Source organism: Salminus brasiliensis, chromosome 8 (genome assembly GCF_030463535.1).
Source record: "Salminus brasiliensis chromosome 8, fSalBra1.hap2, whole genome shotgun sequence".
NCBI lineage: Eukaryota > Metazoa > Chordata > Actinopteri > Characiformes > Bryconidae > Salminus > Salminus brasiliensis.
This window is the reverse complement of record NC_132885.1, coordinates 599,846-620,080: the sequence shown is the minus strand read 5'-3', so window position 1 is coordinate 620,080 and position 20,235 is coordinate 599,846. Positions and strand designations below refer to the sequence as shown.

The following is a 20,235-nucleotide window of genomic DNA, read 5'->3' as shown; positions in this document are numbered from 1 at the left end:
CTATATGTAAACATTCGACCACCCTGTTCAAATTATTTTCAATCAACATCGATACAACGTTGGGGCTAGTTGGTTATTGATGAATATGTGACTTTGATTTCCAATATATATAAATACCACAAAAAACGACACAATATATATATATATATATATATATATATATACACAGTAAACTTCATTGTTACTGTCACACAAAAATCTGGTATCTCCATTTCTGCTGTTTCTCTCTTTTCTCCATAAAGTGAATCTGCAGCTGTTCTTTAGACTGTATCATAATTTCCTGATGAACGGACCAATAGAAACGATCCAAAATTATTAAAAATAAAATATTTTATATTGACTTCCATTGAAAGATCAGAAGGTTTTTCCTCCTGCTGTAAAGCTGCAGTTTTGGAGATACGAGGTGTTTGGCGTGACAGTGATGATGTGTGTATATATAGAGTATATATACGTATACTCGTACAGGGCAGAACACACTGGGTGTGAAAGGGCTGGTGTAATAAACTGGTTCTGATTGTGAATAGTGTAATCTTAGCCGGCGGCGCGGACTCTGGGCTGCCTGCAGAAATGCAGATGAGGAGGAGCTTATGCATGGAAGTGTGTGAGAGAGAGAGAAAGAGAGAGAGAGAGACAGTGCCCGGGGGTCTTAATTCCTCCTGCATAATCCGTTGGTTTCACTCCTGTAGCGGTGTTCAATAGTGCGGTCGCAGGCGGAGTGTGTTTGAGTCTGCAGATCAGCTTGTGTGTTCTTGACAGCAGGCCGGGCTTCTGAAGTGTGTGTGTGTGAGTCAGTGTGTGGGGGTCAAGCTCTGATATCAAACACACTGGAATTAAAGCTTTAACTGAGTATTAAAGGTTACTGTGGTATTTCAGAGCCCAAACAAACACTCCGCCGTGACTCCGCACACTCCCGCTCAGCTCTCGCTGAGTGTGTGTGTGTGTGTGTGTGTGTGGAATCTATTCTGAAGGTTTCCTCTGAAACGAGGCTTTTTTTGAGGGGGGGTTGTTTTTTTAAACATGTCACATTTTTCTGAATCACACTGCATAGAATTACCCACATGTCTGAGTGAATTACATTACCGGCGGGAGCGAGCGCATTCAAACAGAAATGTTCTCGCCGTGGGGCTCAGAGAGGAGTCTCTTTTCATTACGGCGCCGCCGAGTCGAGCCACATTTCAGCATTATAAATGTGCAGCACTTGAGAACGGGTCAGAAAAGCTTAGACTGCATCAGTACACACTTACTCACACACCAGCCAGACCGGGAGAGCAACAACAACACCACCAATCAACAACAGCAGCACATCACAACCGCCTCCGATGGTCCGCCCGGGTCCTGATCTGACACCTGAAATGAGATCTCCATCTCCAGAGCTTCTGCCCTGAACCGTAATGAACTCGGAAGGTACCGGACATCCATTTGTCATCGGAAAGACACTGGACTCTAACATCAGACAGACGTTATGATTTGATTTAAAAGAAAATCTAGTTGATGTCAAAACCCAACATTGCACAAACATCGAATTTTGGTTGGAAATCAAAGTTGCATATCTGTCACAAAACAACATTGTGGTTGACCTCAAGCTCCAACGTTAACTAGATGTTGAATTTTGGTTGAAAAACAAGGTCATATATCCATCTACCATTAATACCACCAACATTGTGTTCATCTCAAGCTCCAACGTTAAGCAAATGTTTAAGTTTGGTTGGAAAACGAAGTCACGTATCCATCAAACACCAACATTGGGTTGACCTCATTCTCTAACGTTAAGCAGATGTTGAATATTGGTTGCAAAACAAGTCACATATCCATCAAACACCAATATCAGGTTGACCTCAAGCTCCAACGGTAAGCAAATATTGAATTTTGGTTGGAAAACGAAGTCACGTATCCGTCTACCACCAACACTGGGTCGACCTCATGCTCTAACATTAAGAAGATGTTGAATTTCTGTCACTTAACACCATGTCCAACAACATATCAATGTCTAACAGTGCTAGAACTTCACGTTCTGTGAACGTCAACATTATAAGGTTTAGCAGACATCGTGTTTCGGTCGTCTTAACTCTCAACTCAACAATTAAATGTTGGTTGGCCTATTTTATGCCATCTTAGCGCTGGGATGTGACACTTGGTTGACATTTGATTTTGATCACTTAAGATCAAGAAACCAAGAAAATAAGGTCATCTGCCGTCACTATTACACATCAGATTAACGTTATGTCAGGTGTTCTCCTGAGCTTGATAAATATGTTTTTTTATTTTAAAACATCATCAATATTCCTAAATTCTCTCAATAAAAAAAGAAAGCAGGACACAGTTAGACAGTCACTCCTCTCTAAAGCTGTGAAGCTGTGTACATTTCTGAGTCTCAGAAAGGTAAATTTACGCAGAACTGTTTTAATGGAGGGGAATTTCACAGCTCTAGACCGGCCCTACAGTCTAACTGCTGCTCAGCAAGTCTGAGGAGGTCATCAGTGCAAATCTCAGAAAAAGCCTCCAACTCTTGGTACGTCATGTCATGGGGTAGGGTGCGCTCTAACCTGAAGATGGGAATAAACAGTGAACAGACTGAGGGGGCGGAGCCACAGACTGAACATCTTTAACGCTATTGAATCAGTTTCAGCTGCAACTCATTTACTGATGATGCTTTTGAGGATCAGCTCAGCGTGGACTGTTGATCAAACTGAGATGCAGAAGTAAAAATATGAGTAAGGAGAATTTTAGACTGAACTGAGTTGAGTTAACTCAAAATCACTCTGTAATCAGATACTACATCAGATTAAACTCACCTGACTTTACATTTTTACAGTGTATAGGAAGAACCTACATTGCACAAACTGGTTGGTGTGGTACGAAATATCAGGTTCATAGGTTACACATATATAGCATTTATCATTATATCATATTGATATTTTTACTGTTCTGATATGCATTTAATAAATAAGTGGAAGCCCTGTGTGAGCAGATGTTGTCTGAACAGTTCGACGGCTGCTGTAAGTGTGTATTTGTCTTGACCTTCAGGTCACACTGCAGTTCCCCAGTCTGCAGCCCCTGGGAGTTAGCCATGGTGGCGTTACCTGCTTGTGCGCATGGTCGTAAGAGTTGATGTGGTTGTCGAATTCCTGGTGTTTGTAGTACTGCTTGTCACATAGCTGACAATAGAAGTTGGCCTTGAGGTCCTCCAGGGCTTTGGCCAAGGTTTTCTCCTTCTCAGCATAATCCTGCAACACACCGCAAAACACACCCATCCATCAGATAAAGCGCTGTGGGAAACACTACCTGTGCAGTGGAGTTATATATATATATATATATATATATATATATATATATATATATACACACACACACTGCACGCGATATTGAGTCAGACACACAGGCTCTTCACTGCCCGTGACTCAGTGGCCCGTGAGGAAGCCAACTGGAGGAATGAGGAGGCGGAGTGAAAATAAAATAACATACTTTATCTGCTGACCTTGATATCAGAACACAACATGTTTACACACCAAACAAACCAGACACTTCTACGCGTTCTGCGTTCTCTCCGTCGGCCCAGCTAAACCAGCCAGGTTAAGTTCAGGTTTGTTTTTCATAAACAAAAAAAAGCTTGTTTCAGTTACATAACCTGGTTGACTAATACAGTCACTAGGGGGCGCCGTGGGCAGCTGCCAAATAGTCAGAGACAGTGCCTAATTTTACTAATGAGCCACAGAGGTGCAGGACCAGTAACACAGGCAGGAATCAGGGGAGGAGAAAGCAGGGTTTCTGATACACACAAAGCAAAGCTTCATTAGAGTGGAGTTTGGTAATTACTGAAAAATAATCACAAAAAATGTAATGCACGTCTGGAGTTTGCGGGAAAACCCCAGGTGAAACGCTTGATAAGGCTTAGTGCTCAGCTTTCTGGCCATAATGCAAAACGCTATGCTTAACACTTTGCGCCATACATTAAACACTGTTGCTAAAGTGAAGCATGGTGGTGGCAGCATCACCGTTATGCATGTTAAGCATAGGTTTATTTTTAGGTTTATTTTTTATGAAATCTGAAAAAACTTACTTCCTGTTACTTGTGTACCTGTAATTTTCGTAGCATAAACTGGTTAAACCACTAGGGGGCCTATTTTATGCCATCTTACCGCTGGCATGTGACGCTTGGTTGACTTGATTTGATTTTGGTTACTTAAGATTACAACTTAAATACAACCAAGAAAATAGGAAGGTCATCTGCCATCACTATTACACATCAGATTAACGTTGGCATGTCAGGTGTTGTCCTGAGCTTGATCCATATGTTTTTTTTATCTTAAAATTTCGTCAATGTTCCTAAATTCTCTCATTAGTTCAGTGATGCCGAAGGTATACGAGCATTAGCATGTACCATCACATGGGGGAGGCCAGGAGACTTATGATCTCCTGAGTCTCCTGGGAAGCAGGCAGTTAGACAGTCGCTCCACTCTAAAGCTCAGAAATGAGTTTTAATGGAGGGGAATTTCACAGCTCTAAGCATAGGTTTATTTTTAGGTTTATTTTTATGAAAGCTGAGGTGCTGTGGTGCTGTGGACAGCTGCCAAACAGTCAGGGGCACTGCTTGATTTTACTCATGAACTACAGTGGTGGCAAAATCATAACAGACAGGAACCACAATATCCACACACTGTGATCAGTGTGGAAATGCTACACTGCTACTCTGAAATATAGCCTTGTAAGCTTTCTTCAAAGAGTCAGGTTTTAAGTCTGCTTGATCATTAAACGACTTTAACTAACGAACTAACTGCAAACCAATCAACTCATTAACAGTGATGTGAATAGCCAGGTGATTGTGGGAAACATGGCATGCTGATCACCACCTGGCAAGAATATCAGGTTCACTTTCTTACAAACTGCTTTAATCTAAACTCCGTAGCAAATAAGCTAATGTTACAACATCATGATAATCCACACTTATCTACGCTATACAGACAAAAGTATTGGGATGCCTACACATTCCACCTACAGGAGCTTTTCTGCCCTCCCATGGCCTCTAAACCCATGGCCAATAATGTGGAGTTAATCCCCTTTGCAGCTCCAACAGCAGCAGGTCTGGAACTGAGTCAGCAGAGCGTTGGGGACTTTTCTGCACTGGGCTCCTCAGCACTCGGCGATGCCACTTCAGCGCTTTCTGTAAGCTGCCATGTTTATTACTGTCGTACGAAAGATGGATGAGACTTTAGTTCTTGTTGGATGAGCTGTGTTTTTTTTACACACACAGTATTTGGTTGAATGTAGGTTGTGACAAGGACAACGTCTAATAACATCAAGTCTACGTCTTTAAAGCATCACATGCCAATGAAGTAAAATACTAACTTTTAGTTGGAAGGTACCTTGAAAACATCTGAGAAGTTTCTTGTTAGACATTGATGTCTGTTCGGTGTTAAGCAACCACAGTTCAACATCTGTCAAACATTGGATCTTGATGTTCAACCCAATGTTGGTTTTTGACAGGTATGTGACCTTGATTCCCAAACAAAGTTCAGTGTTGTACAACGACGGGTTTTGACATGATTTTTATTGTCAGCTAAAAATCCAACACTAAAGTCCAACGTCTTTCAGATGTCAAACTGACGTCCAGTGCCTGCTGGGTAAAGTTGCGTTGAATTTTGATGAAATCTTGATGTGTTTGTTGATTTTTTATTTGTTTTACATTCTTAAAAAAACACAGTACTACATTTTCCATCATTTCAGTCCTTAGTGATTCTTCTCAGGCAGTGTCTGCTGTGGATCTCACCATCCTCAGAACGTCTAGCTACTAAATACATGACAAGGTGTCTGACCTCGCGCTCTGTCGCTCAGTGTTTGGACATTTTCATCTCTGGATCAGATATTGCTACGCAGAGTTTTCACGCAGACAGAGCGCGTGGCTCCTGAATGGCTATTTGTCGGCTGCCGATCGGGTAACAGATACACGCCGTTGATGTCTTTTTGATGTATAGCCATAATTTGTTTTGGAGGAGTACTTGTCGTGCGCTCCTTGAAAACACAGACGCTCCAAAACTAATACAGCTCTAATACAGCACCTCAGCGGAATACTCATCTTCACCGTTTGTGTTTTCCTTTTTTTTACACGTTATTAAATATTGATTTACAACAAATCTGGGATGAGAATAGCTTTACCAGGAGCAGATCCTATTTTAAATCTAATTTAGCCGTTGGTCAAGATGTATGGCAGCTGGAAGATTCAAAAGTGAGACACGCAGAAACTAATATTCCCTAAAGGTCTCCAAACCCAATGAGTGTGAGGGAGGCAGGGAAGCGCTAGAGTGGATAATCTGAATCTGTTTACAGTATCACTCAACCTCAGGCTCGGAGGAATGGAGGAATGTTACTAAAGCATTTTAACCCTTTAGGTGTAATCCTACGCTTCAAAACGGGTTCCACAAGGGTTCTTTAATAAAGACAGTGGTTTTATGTAGAACCATGATAGCTTAAAGAACCTGTGAATGCTTAAATGGTTTCTCATACACTATAAAACTTCTTCCCAGCCAACATGCTCATGTGGGACTCACATGGGTTCCAGGTGGGCTAGGTAGGTTCCAGGTGGGCATGGATTCTGAGTGGGTGTTGTTACTGGGACCCATCGTTACAGACCACCTTAATTTCACAAGGGTCCTGTCTAGACCCCAACCCAGATGGGGCCCATGTTTAAACCATCCTGGTCCCTTCACTGAATTAGGCATCCATATGTGGGGTCAACATAGAACCCATGGACAGAAATGTCTAGTTCCCAGTTGGGCTCCCCATATAGCCCCCACATGGACATGTCATCTGGTTTGCAGACTGTTCTCTAAACCTTAGAAAAAAGGTTTGCTCTATTATTTCAAGCCTTTTCGGTACTATCTAGTACCCTTTATGCTTAAACCTTTTAAAACAGAACTGCTACAGAAGATTCACTGAGTAAGTAGAACCACTTTGCTTCCATAAAGAACCATATTTGTGTTGAGTGTAAAGAACCTTTATGTTGGTAAAGAATCATTACATTAAGTGAAGCCTTTAAACATTCCCCACACTTACACATTACATTTGCAAATATGGTTCTTTATAGAACCAAAAGAACCCTTTGTAAGGGTGTAGTACAGTCTTCAGTAGTTCTTTAATGAAGGCTATATTGATAAATAGAACCATGACAACATAAAGAACAAATGCTTACCTGGTTCACTATATTTAATAAAACATCTAGAGGGTTCTTAAGAGGGGTCTATTCAGCAACAAAAAAGGAGTATTGTTCCGAGCAAAAGAACCCCTTTTCAGTACTAGAACTCTTTGTTGTGTTGTGATAAACTCTGGTCATACAAACTGATGAAAGTGAAGAAACGTCACATGATGTAAAGTAGGCTTTACCAATTTAAGGGTTCTTTAAACTGAGGGTTCTCTAAAGAAGGTTTCTTAGGGATTTAAAAAAAATGTGCTTCTTGTTACTGTCCTTTATTAAACTGTTACCAGTATCACTGCAGGGTAAAGAATGGGTCCACAACCCACTGATGTCCGAAGCTGACGATGAAGGACTACAGGACAACAGATGGTCTACAGTCTCTAACTGAACACCAGCAGGGTGGGGTTTCTGATAAAGTGGCCGAGGAGAGTGTAAAGTGCATCAGTGGCACACTCATGTTTCCCAGCCCTGAATCAGACCCTTCTGTAACAGCAGGTCATTCAAATGAGCTAACGGCTGGTGAGAGGTCCATTTCCCTCCTCTGAGGTGAGAACATGATGATGACACGCTGCTATATATGCCTGTGATACAGGCTGATGGTACACGACACCTCTCACCACGTTCCTCCTGCACAAACACAACATGTTCACAACAGGAAACGGACCGGCTCAATCAGACAGACTTGTCGTCGTGGCTGTTAGTCACCTGTGCGCTGTGTGAAAGGCTCTGAAGAAGGTTCTCCAGAAGGTTAAACTGTGGTTGATGACGATGAGGGTTCACTATTGCTCCTCCTTCATAAGAACCTCCAGCAGAACCAGAACAGAACTGTAAAACGGGCTAATTCTAAAACCCCAGAACTGTTACATCACAGTCTTGACTCATTATATTTACACCCCCAACTTTTAAATAAACCCCACCCACTACAGAAAGCTGTTCTAGGCTAAATGCAACAGCTACTTTGGGAATTGAAGCTAAAAGGCTAAAACTAAAGCTAGGCTGACGAGAAGGGCCAATGGCTAACTGGATGCTAGGCTAATAGCTAACCCAGCTGACTGGCTACAATCTCTTCAGCTAGATAATCGCACATCATGCAAAACGAACACCAAGACAGTAAGACTGTGGAAAAATGACAAAAGTCAGACAGTTAAGCTAGACTAAGCTAGACTAGTCATCTCAGTGCTGTAAACCAGCCAATAAAAGCAGAGCTATATATGGAGGTAAAATATATATGTGGTAAAATAACAGGGTGGTATTTAAAATGTTAAACCAGAGCTTTCATATATTGTGGTCATATTGCTGCTACCGTTTTTAATTTCTCTACTTTTCCTATTCTTGTCTACCCTTCTTATATTTTATTATTTTATTTATTGAATATTGCTCTTTGGGTGTAACTGGGACCTTGAGATCACAATTTCGTCCCACCACATGTACCACATGTACCACAATGACAATAAAGTCTCCTGTATCCTGTAGCTAAGAATTTATAACCCAATCAAGGCCATTTATACGTCAACAACAGCCTAAACACTCAATACATGTATTATATAGAACCTTTAAAGACTGAACATTCTCGGATTGACTGTTTTGGTCATGTGAACATTGTCTTTTGACTTTCCGAGGACACCAGGACCACCTGAATGTCATGCTAAGTGAGGGATTTTAGATGGATCTGTGTTTTTGTGCTCTGTCCTTTGTTTTGTTTCCAGATCTTTACATTAGAATGATTTCCAAATACTATTTGCAACCAAATGCAACATATGGACATAAGTATTTGGACACACTTCTTAATCACTGAATTAAGGTGTGTGATTCAGTCACATTGCACCACAGCTGTATAAACTCCAGCCTCTAGTCCTGCAGTCTGTCTTTCCTCCACACATCAGTGAAAGAACGGGAGGTTCTGAAGAGCTCACTGAGCTCCAGCGTGGTTCTGTATGTAATAGGAGACACCGCTGCTCCAACAACAACAAGTCAGCTGGAGAAATCTCCTCCCTCCTAGATCTTCCTCCATCAGCTGTGAGTGGTGTTATTATTGAACAGTGGAAGAGTTTAGGAGGAACAGCTCACAGAGAGCAGCTCAGCCACAGAGTGTCTGTCAGACCACGTAAAGGTACAGAGCGGGGTCAGGGCCGAGTGCTGAGCTCAGAGCAGAGTGCAGAAAGCCTCCAGCACTGTAGGTGTAATGTGTGGGCGTAAGGATTTCTGACATTTCTGATATTTATTTGTGTTCACTATTGTCTTCTGCCTGATCCAGGTTCTTGGGGCACGTTCGTCACGCAGTACACAGCCGTCCTTATCCAACAGAGCCACTCTGGTTCTAATTAAAGGTGAGAGAGAAACCCAACCCGAGTACAGATCTCTGTTTCCCGGTTGAGGAGAGAAAAACAGCGCTGCAGTGTAACAGTGATGAAGCTGTGCAGATGAAGAGGCGAGAAGCTGTGAAGTCATTTACACAGCAGATAGATCTAATCACCGCATGGGGGATGGCAGCCGCTTAGCGCCGGTTTTACGTCACGCTGAGAGCCTCCCCTTTCCCCCGAGATCCAAAAAGTAAGTTCCCTTCTCCCGGGGTACCCTGAACTTCTGAAACTTGCAGAGAAAGCTGGGTGACGCAAGCGGTGAAGTAGGTAATGTAGTTATGTGATAAACAAGTCAATCCAAGTTATCTGCACAGTACTCTTTACAACCCCATCCCTCAGCTTTACAGAAAGCCAGAAATAAGACAAAAATAAACAAATAGAATGTAATAGAATGTAAGGGTGTGCGATATTGACAAAAAATTATATCTCGATATTTTCTGGGATTCTGCCGATAACGATAATTAGAGGATACTTTTCATCCTTTAAAATGTGTTAGTTAAAGTTGTGCCTTGGGCTTGTTCTATTTATTTATTTACCTAAAACTGAAGTTCAAATAAAATTAATACAAAAACAACAGTGCGAGTTTTACTGACCTTACAGACTTCTTTTTTTCACATTGATCTGTACTGTATATTACATTATATTTATATTTCATATAATTTATTGTCATTTTCAAATGTTTTAAGCTTTATTATTTTATGTTTAAACATCCTAATACATTCAGAATCTTTTTCACTTAAACTGTAAATTACGTGACTGCACTGTTTCTTATAGAAGAATACAGGGGTCGCACTTTTGCAGGGTGCTGGTGCTGGTGTTTTGTCTCCTGGTGCAGTTTGTTCTCTTATGTTTAACTCCAGTCATTCCCGGGCAGAGCGCTAGCACTACCTGCACAGTAGTCTGTCCTATCGAGCTAACGGCCGCAGGGAATAGGTGAATAGGTTGGTAGTGGCAGGGAATAGGTTGGTAGTGGTGTCATCGGTTGCACCACACCAAATGACCTTTCTTGAGATCTCCTTCCTCAAGAGAAACTCATCCTCTTCTGGTCAAAAACACAGAAATGGCTAATAAATGGTCACCATAACACCACAAAAGTCCACTTCAAATCACAGGGTCTTTGAGGGTCCTGTAGTGAAGACAGTGCTTTGTTGTCTTCACAAATGACAATTTAAAGAACCTTTATTAATGCTAAAATGGATCCTTAATAACAAACAAAACCTAAAGAAAATATAAATCCTAACAGAAGCTTTCAGATAGAGCTTCCACTTCTCCAGCCAAAGAACTGTGTGTCAGTACTACAGCTATAGAACTCTTTTGGCTTACACTTTTGAGAGTATAGCGGGTGGTACCCGCAGAGCCATGACTCAGACAAACAGCAGCCCGGTCCTCTCACTCACGCTGCTCTGTTATTAGTATTAATCAGCGTAATTGTATTATTCCCCTGCCGAGCGGAGAGCCCTGGCATTCGTACTAATGCACCATTATGCAACCTAATGCGGGGCTGTTTAACCCCCGTCTCATTGACTGCTCTAATGCAGGGAAATGGCGAGCGTTTAGCCCCGTTTTGTCGGCTAAACATTTGTCTTTTGTTTCATTTTTTCTGTAGCGGCGGTTCGCAATCCGGCATTACAGTAAAACATCAAAAGGCTGGCGTATTTACATACAGTGGATTAACACTGGACTTAAAGGAAATCCAGCAGCAGCTGCCACACAGGAGCTCCGGAGGCGCCGCTGCAGCAAAATCTCTGAAATCTCAGCTGCTGCTTAATCCTCCACACTAGGGGGAACAGTACTGGCAGAGTTCCCCTCCAGCAGCTTCCACAATACGTCCATAATAGACCTGACTCATGGAAGCTGAATCGGTGACTCTGCTAAACAGTCATCTGTAGCGCCTGTCCATTAGATCAGTGCACACAGATCTACTCAACATCCGCACAGTCATCAGTACCAGCGTCCACAGATCTACTCAACATCCGCACAGTCATCAGTACCAGCGTCCACAGATCTACACAACATCCGCACAGTCATCAGTACCAGCGTCCACAGATCTACACAACATCCGCATGGTCATCAGTACCAGCGTCCACAGATCTACACAACATCCGCATGGTCATCAGTACCAGCGTCCACAGATCTACTCAACATCCGCACAGTCATCAGTACCAGCGTCCACAGATCTACTCAACATCCGCACAGTCATCAGTATTCGCACAGTCATCAGTATCCGCACTTTCATCAAACCAGCGTCCACAGATGTACACAACATCCACACAGTCATCAGTACCAGTGTCCACAGATCTACACAACATCCGCACAGTCATCAGTACCAGCGTCCACAGATCTACACAACATCCGCATGGTCATCAGTACCAGCGTCCACAGATCTACACAACATCCGCACAGTCATCAGTACCAGCGTCCACAGATCTACACAACATCCGCATGGTCATCAGTACCAGCGTCCACAGATCTACTCAACATCCGCACAGTCATCAGTACCAGCGTCCACAGATCTACTCAACATCCGCACAGTCATCAGTATTCGCACAGTCATCAGTATCCGCACTTTCATCAAACCAGCGTCCACAGATCTACACAACATCCACACAGTCATCAGTACCAGCGTCTACAGATCTACACAACATCCGCACAGTCATTAGTAGTGCCAGTCCATTAGATCAGTGTCCACAGATCTACTCAACATCTGCACATTCATCTGTACGAGTGTATACAGATCTATGCTATTTGTTATTTGTTTTCTTCGTTTGTTCGCAAATCAGAGGATTAAACCCTTGATCCAGCAGATCCAATCAGAGCAGGGATTTAGCTTCAGAGAATCTCTGAAATCGTGACTGCCAGCACAGCAGCAGTGGGCTCAAACACAATAGACGGCAACACAGCAATAAAAGCATAAACAAAAATAAAATGCTTGTTTACAGAGCCGGGAAAATGTTCACAGAGATGTAAATACAGAAATGTAGACAGGGCACACACACACACACACACACACACACACACACATTCCAATAAATGCTCTTATTCCAAATGTAAATGTATTCACTTGAATGTTTTTATTCTCATCCAGTGTATATAAATATTATATATATATATATATACTTGGAACTTTTTATATAGGGTGTTTTTTTACTTTTATATACTGTGTAAGTAGAAAGCTATATATATATATACATATATTTAATACTTGGAACTTTTTTTAAATGTAAGAAATGTAATTATATATATATATATATATATATATATATATATATATATATATATATATATATAAAGCTTTGTACTTACACAGTATATAAAATAAAAAAACACCCTATGTATATATACACTGAATGAGAATAAAAACATTCAAGTGAATACATTTACATTTGGAATAAGAGCATTTATTGGAATAGAAAGTATTTTTAAAGCTACTAACTACTACTACTAATTACCACTAGCAGGTTCCTGATGAATATGAATATGAATATGAATATGAATGGGTCAGTGGTTAATGTGGTTTACTGTTTGGAGGTATCCTATACATTCCAATATTGATTTTAATGCTAATAACTTTTACTGAAAATCAGAGCACATTACTGAATTACAGTGTACTGCATCACCAAGACACCGACAAAACTACAAGTGCATGCCCAGCCAGACACGTTCAGACCTGTGGGGTTAAAAACGTCCCCTCATCGATTCAGCAGGAGAGCCGTGAAGACGACTTCTGCAGTGTGAAGAGGAAGGAGTGATTTCAGTGACCTGGAATGTACCGGGTTCAGCAGTACCACAGAACACACACTCGTGAGGATCTTCACAGTGTTTGTCATCATGTTTTTATGCTCCTGTGACCTCTCGTCAAGGTCAGCCATGGGGCCGTGCTCACAGGGGCCTCCAGCTGTGGACGTTTATAGAAGCATAAAGGGAATATATGATTGGAGTGAGCTCAGATGGAGTTGTGATCAAAGCGGTTATGATTCTGCTCTTTATGGTGCAGCAGGTTTATGACTGATGTCTTTTATATGAGGATGTGGGAAAAAAATGAAGCCGTGTTTGAAAGTCGCCGCGTAAAAGAACCTGAAACATTTATCATTTTATCACTACAAGCGCCGACGGGTGGAGCGCAATCCTTCCAGCGGACGAGGTTTCCATGTCATCAAGATATTCATGAAAACCAAACACCAACGGATCAGAACATTAATTACTGACTTCACACTGATTCACTAATGCTCGCTTCCAGGAGCTCTCAAACAATACCCCGCTCCAGAAAAACAGCGAAAAATGCAGTCTGGTCCTCCACTATTTCCTTTCAGAAGAGCTGCATAATTTATGAGGAAGCAGAAAGGTTTAAAATATTAGCTTTGCAAATCATTTGCAGGGCAAGGCGACTGTGAACTGATGTGCACTGCGAGTCCCGTGCAGGTCCTGCTGCTGCTCCGCTGGCTGAAAAGCCTCCAGGTGCTGATGAACACTGGTCTGATTGATGTAGATCATGCAGGTTCTCTCTGTAGAGCCGCCCAGAGCGGCCCAGGAATTAAAAGCTGGTTCCAGAAACAGAACCACTACAGCACGCCTCCAAGCTGCCCGCCGCCCAGACCGTGATTCAACTGTCCATCATGATGATGATGATGATGATGATGGTGAATATGATGATATAATGGTGAAGATGGTGCTGGTGATGGCGAAAAAGATGATGATAATGGTGAAGATGATGATAATGGTGAAGGTGATGATGGTGAAGGTGATGATGGTGAAGATGATGATATAATGGTGAAGATGATGATGATGGTGAAGAAGATGATGATGATGATGATGATGGTGAAGATGTTGATGGTGATGATGATGATGATGGTAAAGATTATGATGGTGAAGATGATGACAGTAATGGTGAAGATGATGATGATGATGATGGCAAAGATGACAGTAATGGTGAAGATGATGGTAAAGATGATGACAGTAATGGTTAAGATGATGGTGAAGATGATGATGATGATGATGGTGAAGATGTTGATGGTGATGATGATGATGATGAGGAAGATGATGCTGGTGATGGTGGAGATGATGACAGTAATGGTGAAGATGATGATGATGATGATGGCGAAGATGACAGTAATGGTGAAGATGATGATGGTGAAGATGATGATGCTGATGACACATCTTAACCCACCTAAACACATGAGCACATCTGGACACACCTGAGCACATCTGGACACACCCGATAATACTATTAAATTGATGACACAGCCTCACCCTAATTGGATGAAACGTGATGATAAATTACAGTATTCTTAATAATAATAATTAATACTAATTTTTTATATTATAGTGAGGAGCCGAGCTTCAGTTCTCCAAACCCAGTGGTCTGTGGTACATCTGCCCAGGGTCTACATCCTCTTACACGGCTGCACAGTGTCCAGGGTTCCAGATCAATACAGCCCCTCTCAGGACTTCTGTACAAAGCCATTACGGTCACAGAGAACCGTACACTAACAGCCGCAGCAGCAGCAGCAGCAGCAGCACAGCAGTGAGAACCGCTCTGAACACTCTTTACGAATATTCATAAACACTAACATGTGTGTGTGTGTGTGTGTGTGTGTGTGTGTGTGTGTGTGTGTGAAGGGGGGGTGTACGTACATAAAGCCGATGCGTGATAATGGGATTTTTATGAGCCCGCTACGTCTCTCCTACAAGCATGAATACATCTACTAACAACACACCCTCACTGCGGCAGGAGAGGGGATAAAGCACCAAACACACTTTACACCGCTTAGCACTGTGTGTGTGTGTGTGTGGGGGGGGGGGTGTTAGGGTTATGTGTATATTTGTGTATATATCTTTTCTTGCACATGAAGAAACTTTCTACAGAACCACTAAAGAACCTCCTTTAGGAATGTATGGATGCTTGGGTTACATCATGATTTATAAATATATATACGCTAAATGTCCAAAAAGTTGTGGACACCCTTTGTAATAAATGCATTCAGCTACTTTAAGTTGCATCCACTGCTGACACAGATGTGCAAATGCACACACAGTTTGTCTAGTCCCTGTAGAGAAGAAGTACTGCCAATAGAATAGGACTCTCTGGAGCAGATCAACATCATGACCCTATTGGCTCCATGCTGCCTAATAATGCCAGGCGTGGGCTAGAGGGGTATAAAGCCCCCCAGCATTGAGGAGCTGTGGAGCAGTGGAGGAGCTGTGTTCTCTGGAATGATGGTGGAGGAGCTCCATCCAGTACTTTTGAATGGGATGATTTGGGGATGATGAGGTGGGGTGGTGATCATCATCCAACATATTGATCTCACTAATGGCCTTACTGCTGAATACAATCAAATCCTCAAAATCCAGAAATTCTCAACTCAGAATCTAGTAGAAAGTCTTCTTCTCAGACAGTTACTCCAACAGAAGCAGGATCAACTCTTTTAATTAAAAAAATGATTTTAGAAGAAACAGTGAAGGAGCAGGTGTCCCAATACTTTTGTCAATATAGTGTATATGTATAGGGGTATATATATATATATATATATATATATATATATATATATATATATATATATATATTTGTATACTGCACAGAGACACTTATATATACATGTGGGACGTGTTCTAAAAGTAAGGTGACATTTCTCACTGAAACGTTGGGAATGAGGGAAGGCTTGCGGGGCGGGGGCGGTCCAAAGAAAACAATTTCCAGCTGTCTGAAGGGTAATGGAGTGTGTGGTGGGGAACCCCGGTTGGTTCTCCTGAGAGGATTTTCACTTTAATTTCATTCTTTTGTAAATGTCAGACCCTCCACATCATAAAAAGCGGTGCAGAACTCTTTGGCTGCTGTTGCCATTTACTTTGATCATTTCCTGCTGAAGTAAAGCTCTGTGTGAGGATAATAATTTACTTTCTTCGTCATAAATTATTGAAGGTCCATTTAGACTGGAGCAGAGCATGACTCAATCGTACATCAGCCCACTGCAGCAGGATTATTAATGGAGGGACCTTTAGCATCCATTGCTCCGGCTGAACGCTCGTTTTGATGGCCAGTGCTCTACACTAATGCCCAAACACATTAGAGCTCTCTCTCTCTCTCTCTCTCTCTCTCCCTCTCTCTCTCTCGCTACCTCTCTCTCTCTCGCTCTCGCTCTCTCTTTCTGCTCTTAATAGTTTTCCAGAATGAATTCTAATTGGAGTTGCTGTGAGCCTGAGGGAGCGTGCAGGCTGAGAGGAGGGTGGAGTGTGGATTGGGACAGAACCTGTGGCGTTTAGACCCTCGAGGATCAGGACAAAGCCATGCAGGCTAAACACTGATCATAAAACCGGGGAGCGCCACTCACACTCCCCCCAACACTTCAACAGAGACACACACTAACACACACACACATACACACACACACATATATATATAATATCTAATACAAAGAAACACAAGGCGAGTGTTTCTAATAAAGTGGCCAGTGAGAGGCTTAGGTGTAGATAATCACAGAGTTTCATCACATGTCCAGTAAAGTTTAAATCAAGCTTGTTCTGGGTGTATTTTGTGTCAGGTAAGTGAAGTGTGTGTGTGTGTGTGTGTGTGTTTCTCACAGATTCAACCATAATTTGCTTTCCTGCTCTCTGCTAGCGCCCCAGGCACTGAGAGACGAACAAGGAGGGAGTTGAATCAGTAAAGACAAAAAGGGAGGTGAGATATCACACACTCCAACACACACTCCAACACACACACACACACACACACACACACACATTCACACACACAGGGCTGCATTAGCTGCTGGATTGGCCCTGTTCTGAGTGAATGGATTCGGGGGATAGAGAATAAAGAGCAGAATTACTCTGTAAAACCACAATTATACACACAGACTCCTACAGGCACTTACACTGCTAACACACACACACAGAGAGAGAGAGAGAGAGAGAGAGAGAGTCTCGGTTACCCTCCTGTTGTGATGTGATAACTATCAAGTGTAATCAGCTGATGTCAGCCAAGGTCAGGAAGACAGAGGTGTGTGTTTCCTCTTACTTGACCTCATGCCACTGCACACACACACACACACACACACACACACACACACATACACACACACACACACACAGAGATATATGTGAAGGAGCAGTGAGTTATCAGGACTGCTCCCCTGTATTCTGCACACTAGCTGCTCTCTAGCTAACAGCTTACAGCTTAATGCAGGGCTACCTCTCCATGCCAAGACCAGCATTCACTTAGTACACTGTGAGACAGACAGACAGTCAGACAGACAGATACGAGCATAATTATATATATATATATATATATATATATATATATATATATATATATATATATACACTGTAAGAAAAATGCATTATCTGAGGACAGTATATAACCATTAGGAGTGTGACAGTAGATTTATTTGTACTGAACCACTAGGGTACAGTGATCACGGTACGCAGCCGCACGCAGAATACATGGTACACACTATTAATAGGGTAATTTCACAAGCATGCATGCCACCCAGAAACCTTTACTTGTATGCTGCTGGATTGTAATGGCATTGTGGGTACTGTAGTGGTTTAGGATTATCACTATGGTAACTGTAGTCTTGTTTGCCCCCCATCCCTGCTCCTCAGATGCTGGTGTTTATCTCTCTGTATCCTGTATCTCTCTCTCTCTGTTCTCAGCTTTAGGTTTAAACAGGTCTTTCACCCAAATTCTGGCTTTACCATCTTAATTCAGCTCAGGAAATCACGGAGGATCAGACAAGGAAGATACACACTGACCACATTAACACTGGAAAATAGCACACTACAGGCTGTATTAACTACCTCAGGGGGGCGCTATGTGGCACTAGATGGAAACAACTGTCACTTTCATGACTGTCTAACATGCACATGGAAGCAGCGCTGATTATCATTACTGATGTAATATCAGCCTGCAGTGTAATAAAAATGAGGGTCCTCCCAGCAGCAGGATATAGAATACAGCACAGCGCCTGTTTACACTGAGCTGCAGAGAGTAATTCAGCATCGTTCAGTCAGCAGGAGATCAGTACTGTCCCTACTGTCGGAGGCTGGCTATAGAGCCTTATTGCAGTGGGTGAGAGTGATCTCACATGGCACTCCTAAACACAGCACAGATGAATCAGTGGGCCACTGAGCTGAGTTGTCAGTTATAGGGCCGGATGTCCCTGAAGCCTCTCATCACTAGTTAAAGATCAGTGCTAAATGGCAGAGCGAGCGAAGATGCGGGCATGCTTGTCAGTCCCTGGTCTGACTGGTGCGATGGAAAAAGTGAGGTGGATGAGTAATTGAGTACACTCAGTAAATGTAAACACATAGTACATAGATATCATCCCCGTTTCCATTATTCTGTCCACAAGCTCTCGATACTGGCCAGATTAATTGGCTTGGTGGCCCAAGAGCAGATGTCATTGAAATTGGCCAAAAGTAATTACAAAAGGTAAGCCTGGTGTTGTAAACACACCTGATCACCTGAGCACAGCACAGGTTAGGACCTCAGACTAAGTCCTGGAGCTGGGACTAATATTCACAGTAGTAGTATTTCCTTCCCATACTGTATCTGTATCTTCACCGTCAGCACCTATTATCATACACATGGCCCACAGATCACATTCCGCCATGGTGGCAACTGTTCGACGCCAAAATATATAACTGCATATGTCACTGTACAAACCCAAACCAGTATAAAACACAGCCAAACAGCTCAGCATGATCCTGTTGTTTTAAGCCGCAGCTGTGTCAGGCTGTTGGGTCCAGGAGTAAACGAGCATGGAGAGCTGTGCTGCATTTCCCAGTGCGAGCGTGTAGCGCTCTCATTCACTGCCATGCTAATAAAAATAACTGCAATAGGATGTGAGCTGGACCAAATGAGATTAAACGCTACCCACAGACGACACTGACGCTGGGTCTGAAAGATGACTAATTTGCTAATTCCTTCAGAGCTATGGTGGGGTGGCAGTGTGTGTGTGTGTGTGTGTGTGTGTGTGTGTGTGTGTGTGTGTGTGTGTGTGTCAGTCTGCAGGTCGGAAAGCTTCTCCGTCTTCTTTACAGCTTCACTCAGACCAGACTCACCATTACTGCTGCATTCATTCATTTTACTGCAGTTTAAAACCTGCACTTAAACAGCGGCTGGAACAACGCCTCCGCAGTAAAGATCATTAACAGCATTTGTTTGGTGTTTGATTTTAATAACTTGCTTGAAAAACGTGTCTTAATAAAAGAATAATAAAAATGCAGCTGTGTATTTTAATGTGTATTATATCATATATGTTGTATATAAACATTTCTGTACTGTCATTCAAAAACCATGTATCTGCATTTCACCTAACTTGAATTTGAGCTCATTCAGAAGCATAACAGCGTCTAATACTCAGATCTGTTTCTCAAATAAGAAAGAACATCAAAGTTCAAGGAATATTTTTAAAATATCCCTGATAATACCACAGTTTCTCCCAGAGATCAATGAACTCCATCCATCTAACCATCCATCTCACCACCCATCCATCTAGCCATCCATTCAGATATCTTATCATCCATCCATCCATCTAACCATCTATCTAACCATCCATCTAACCATCCATCTATCCAACCATTCATCCAACCTTTCATCCATCCATCTCACCACCCATCCATCTAGCCATCCATTCAGATATCTTATCATCCATCCATCCATCTTACCATCCATCCAACCATTCATCCATC

General features: G+C 42.3%; 1 protein-coding gene across 1 annotated transcript in view; it reads right to left on the bottom strand.

Annotated features, from left to right (window-relative positions):
- The window catches only part of znf804a (zinc finger protein 804A), a 70,808-nt gene that overhangs the window by 14,555 nt on the left and 36,018 nt on the right, over positions 1-20,235 (bottom strand). The window contains exon 2 of the mRNA XM_072685343.1: positions 3,081-3,224. Within this exon, the coding sequence (XP_072541444.1) occupies positions 3,081-3,224 (144 nt within the window). The remainder of the gene's footprint in view (positions 1-3,080; positions 3,225-20,235) is intronic.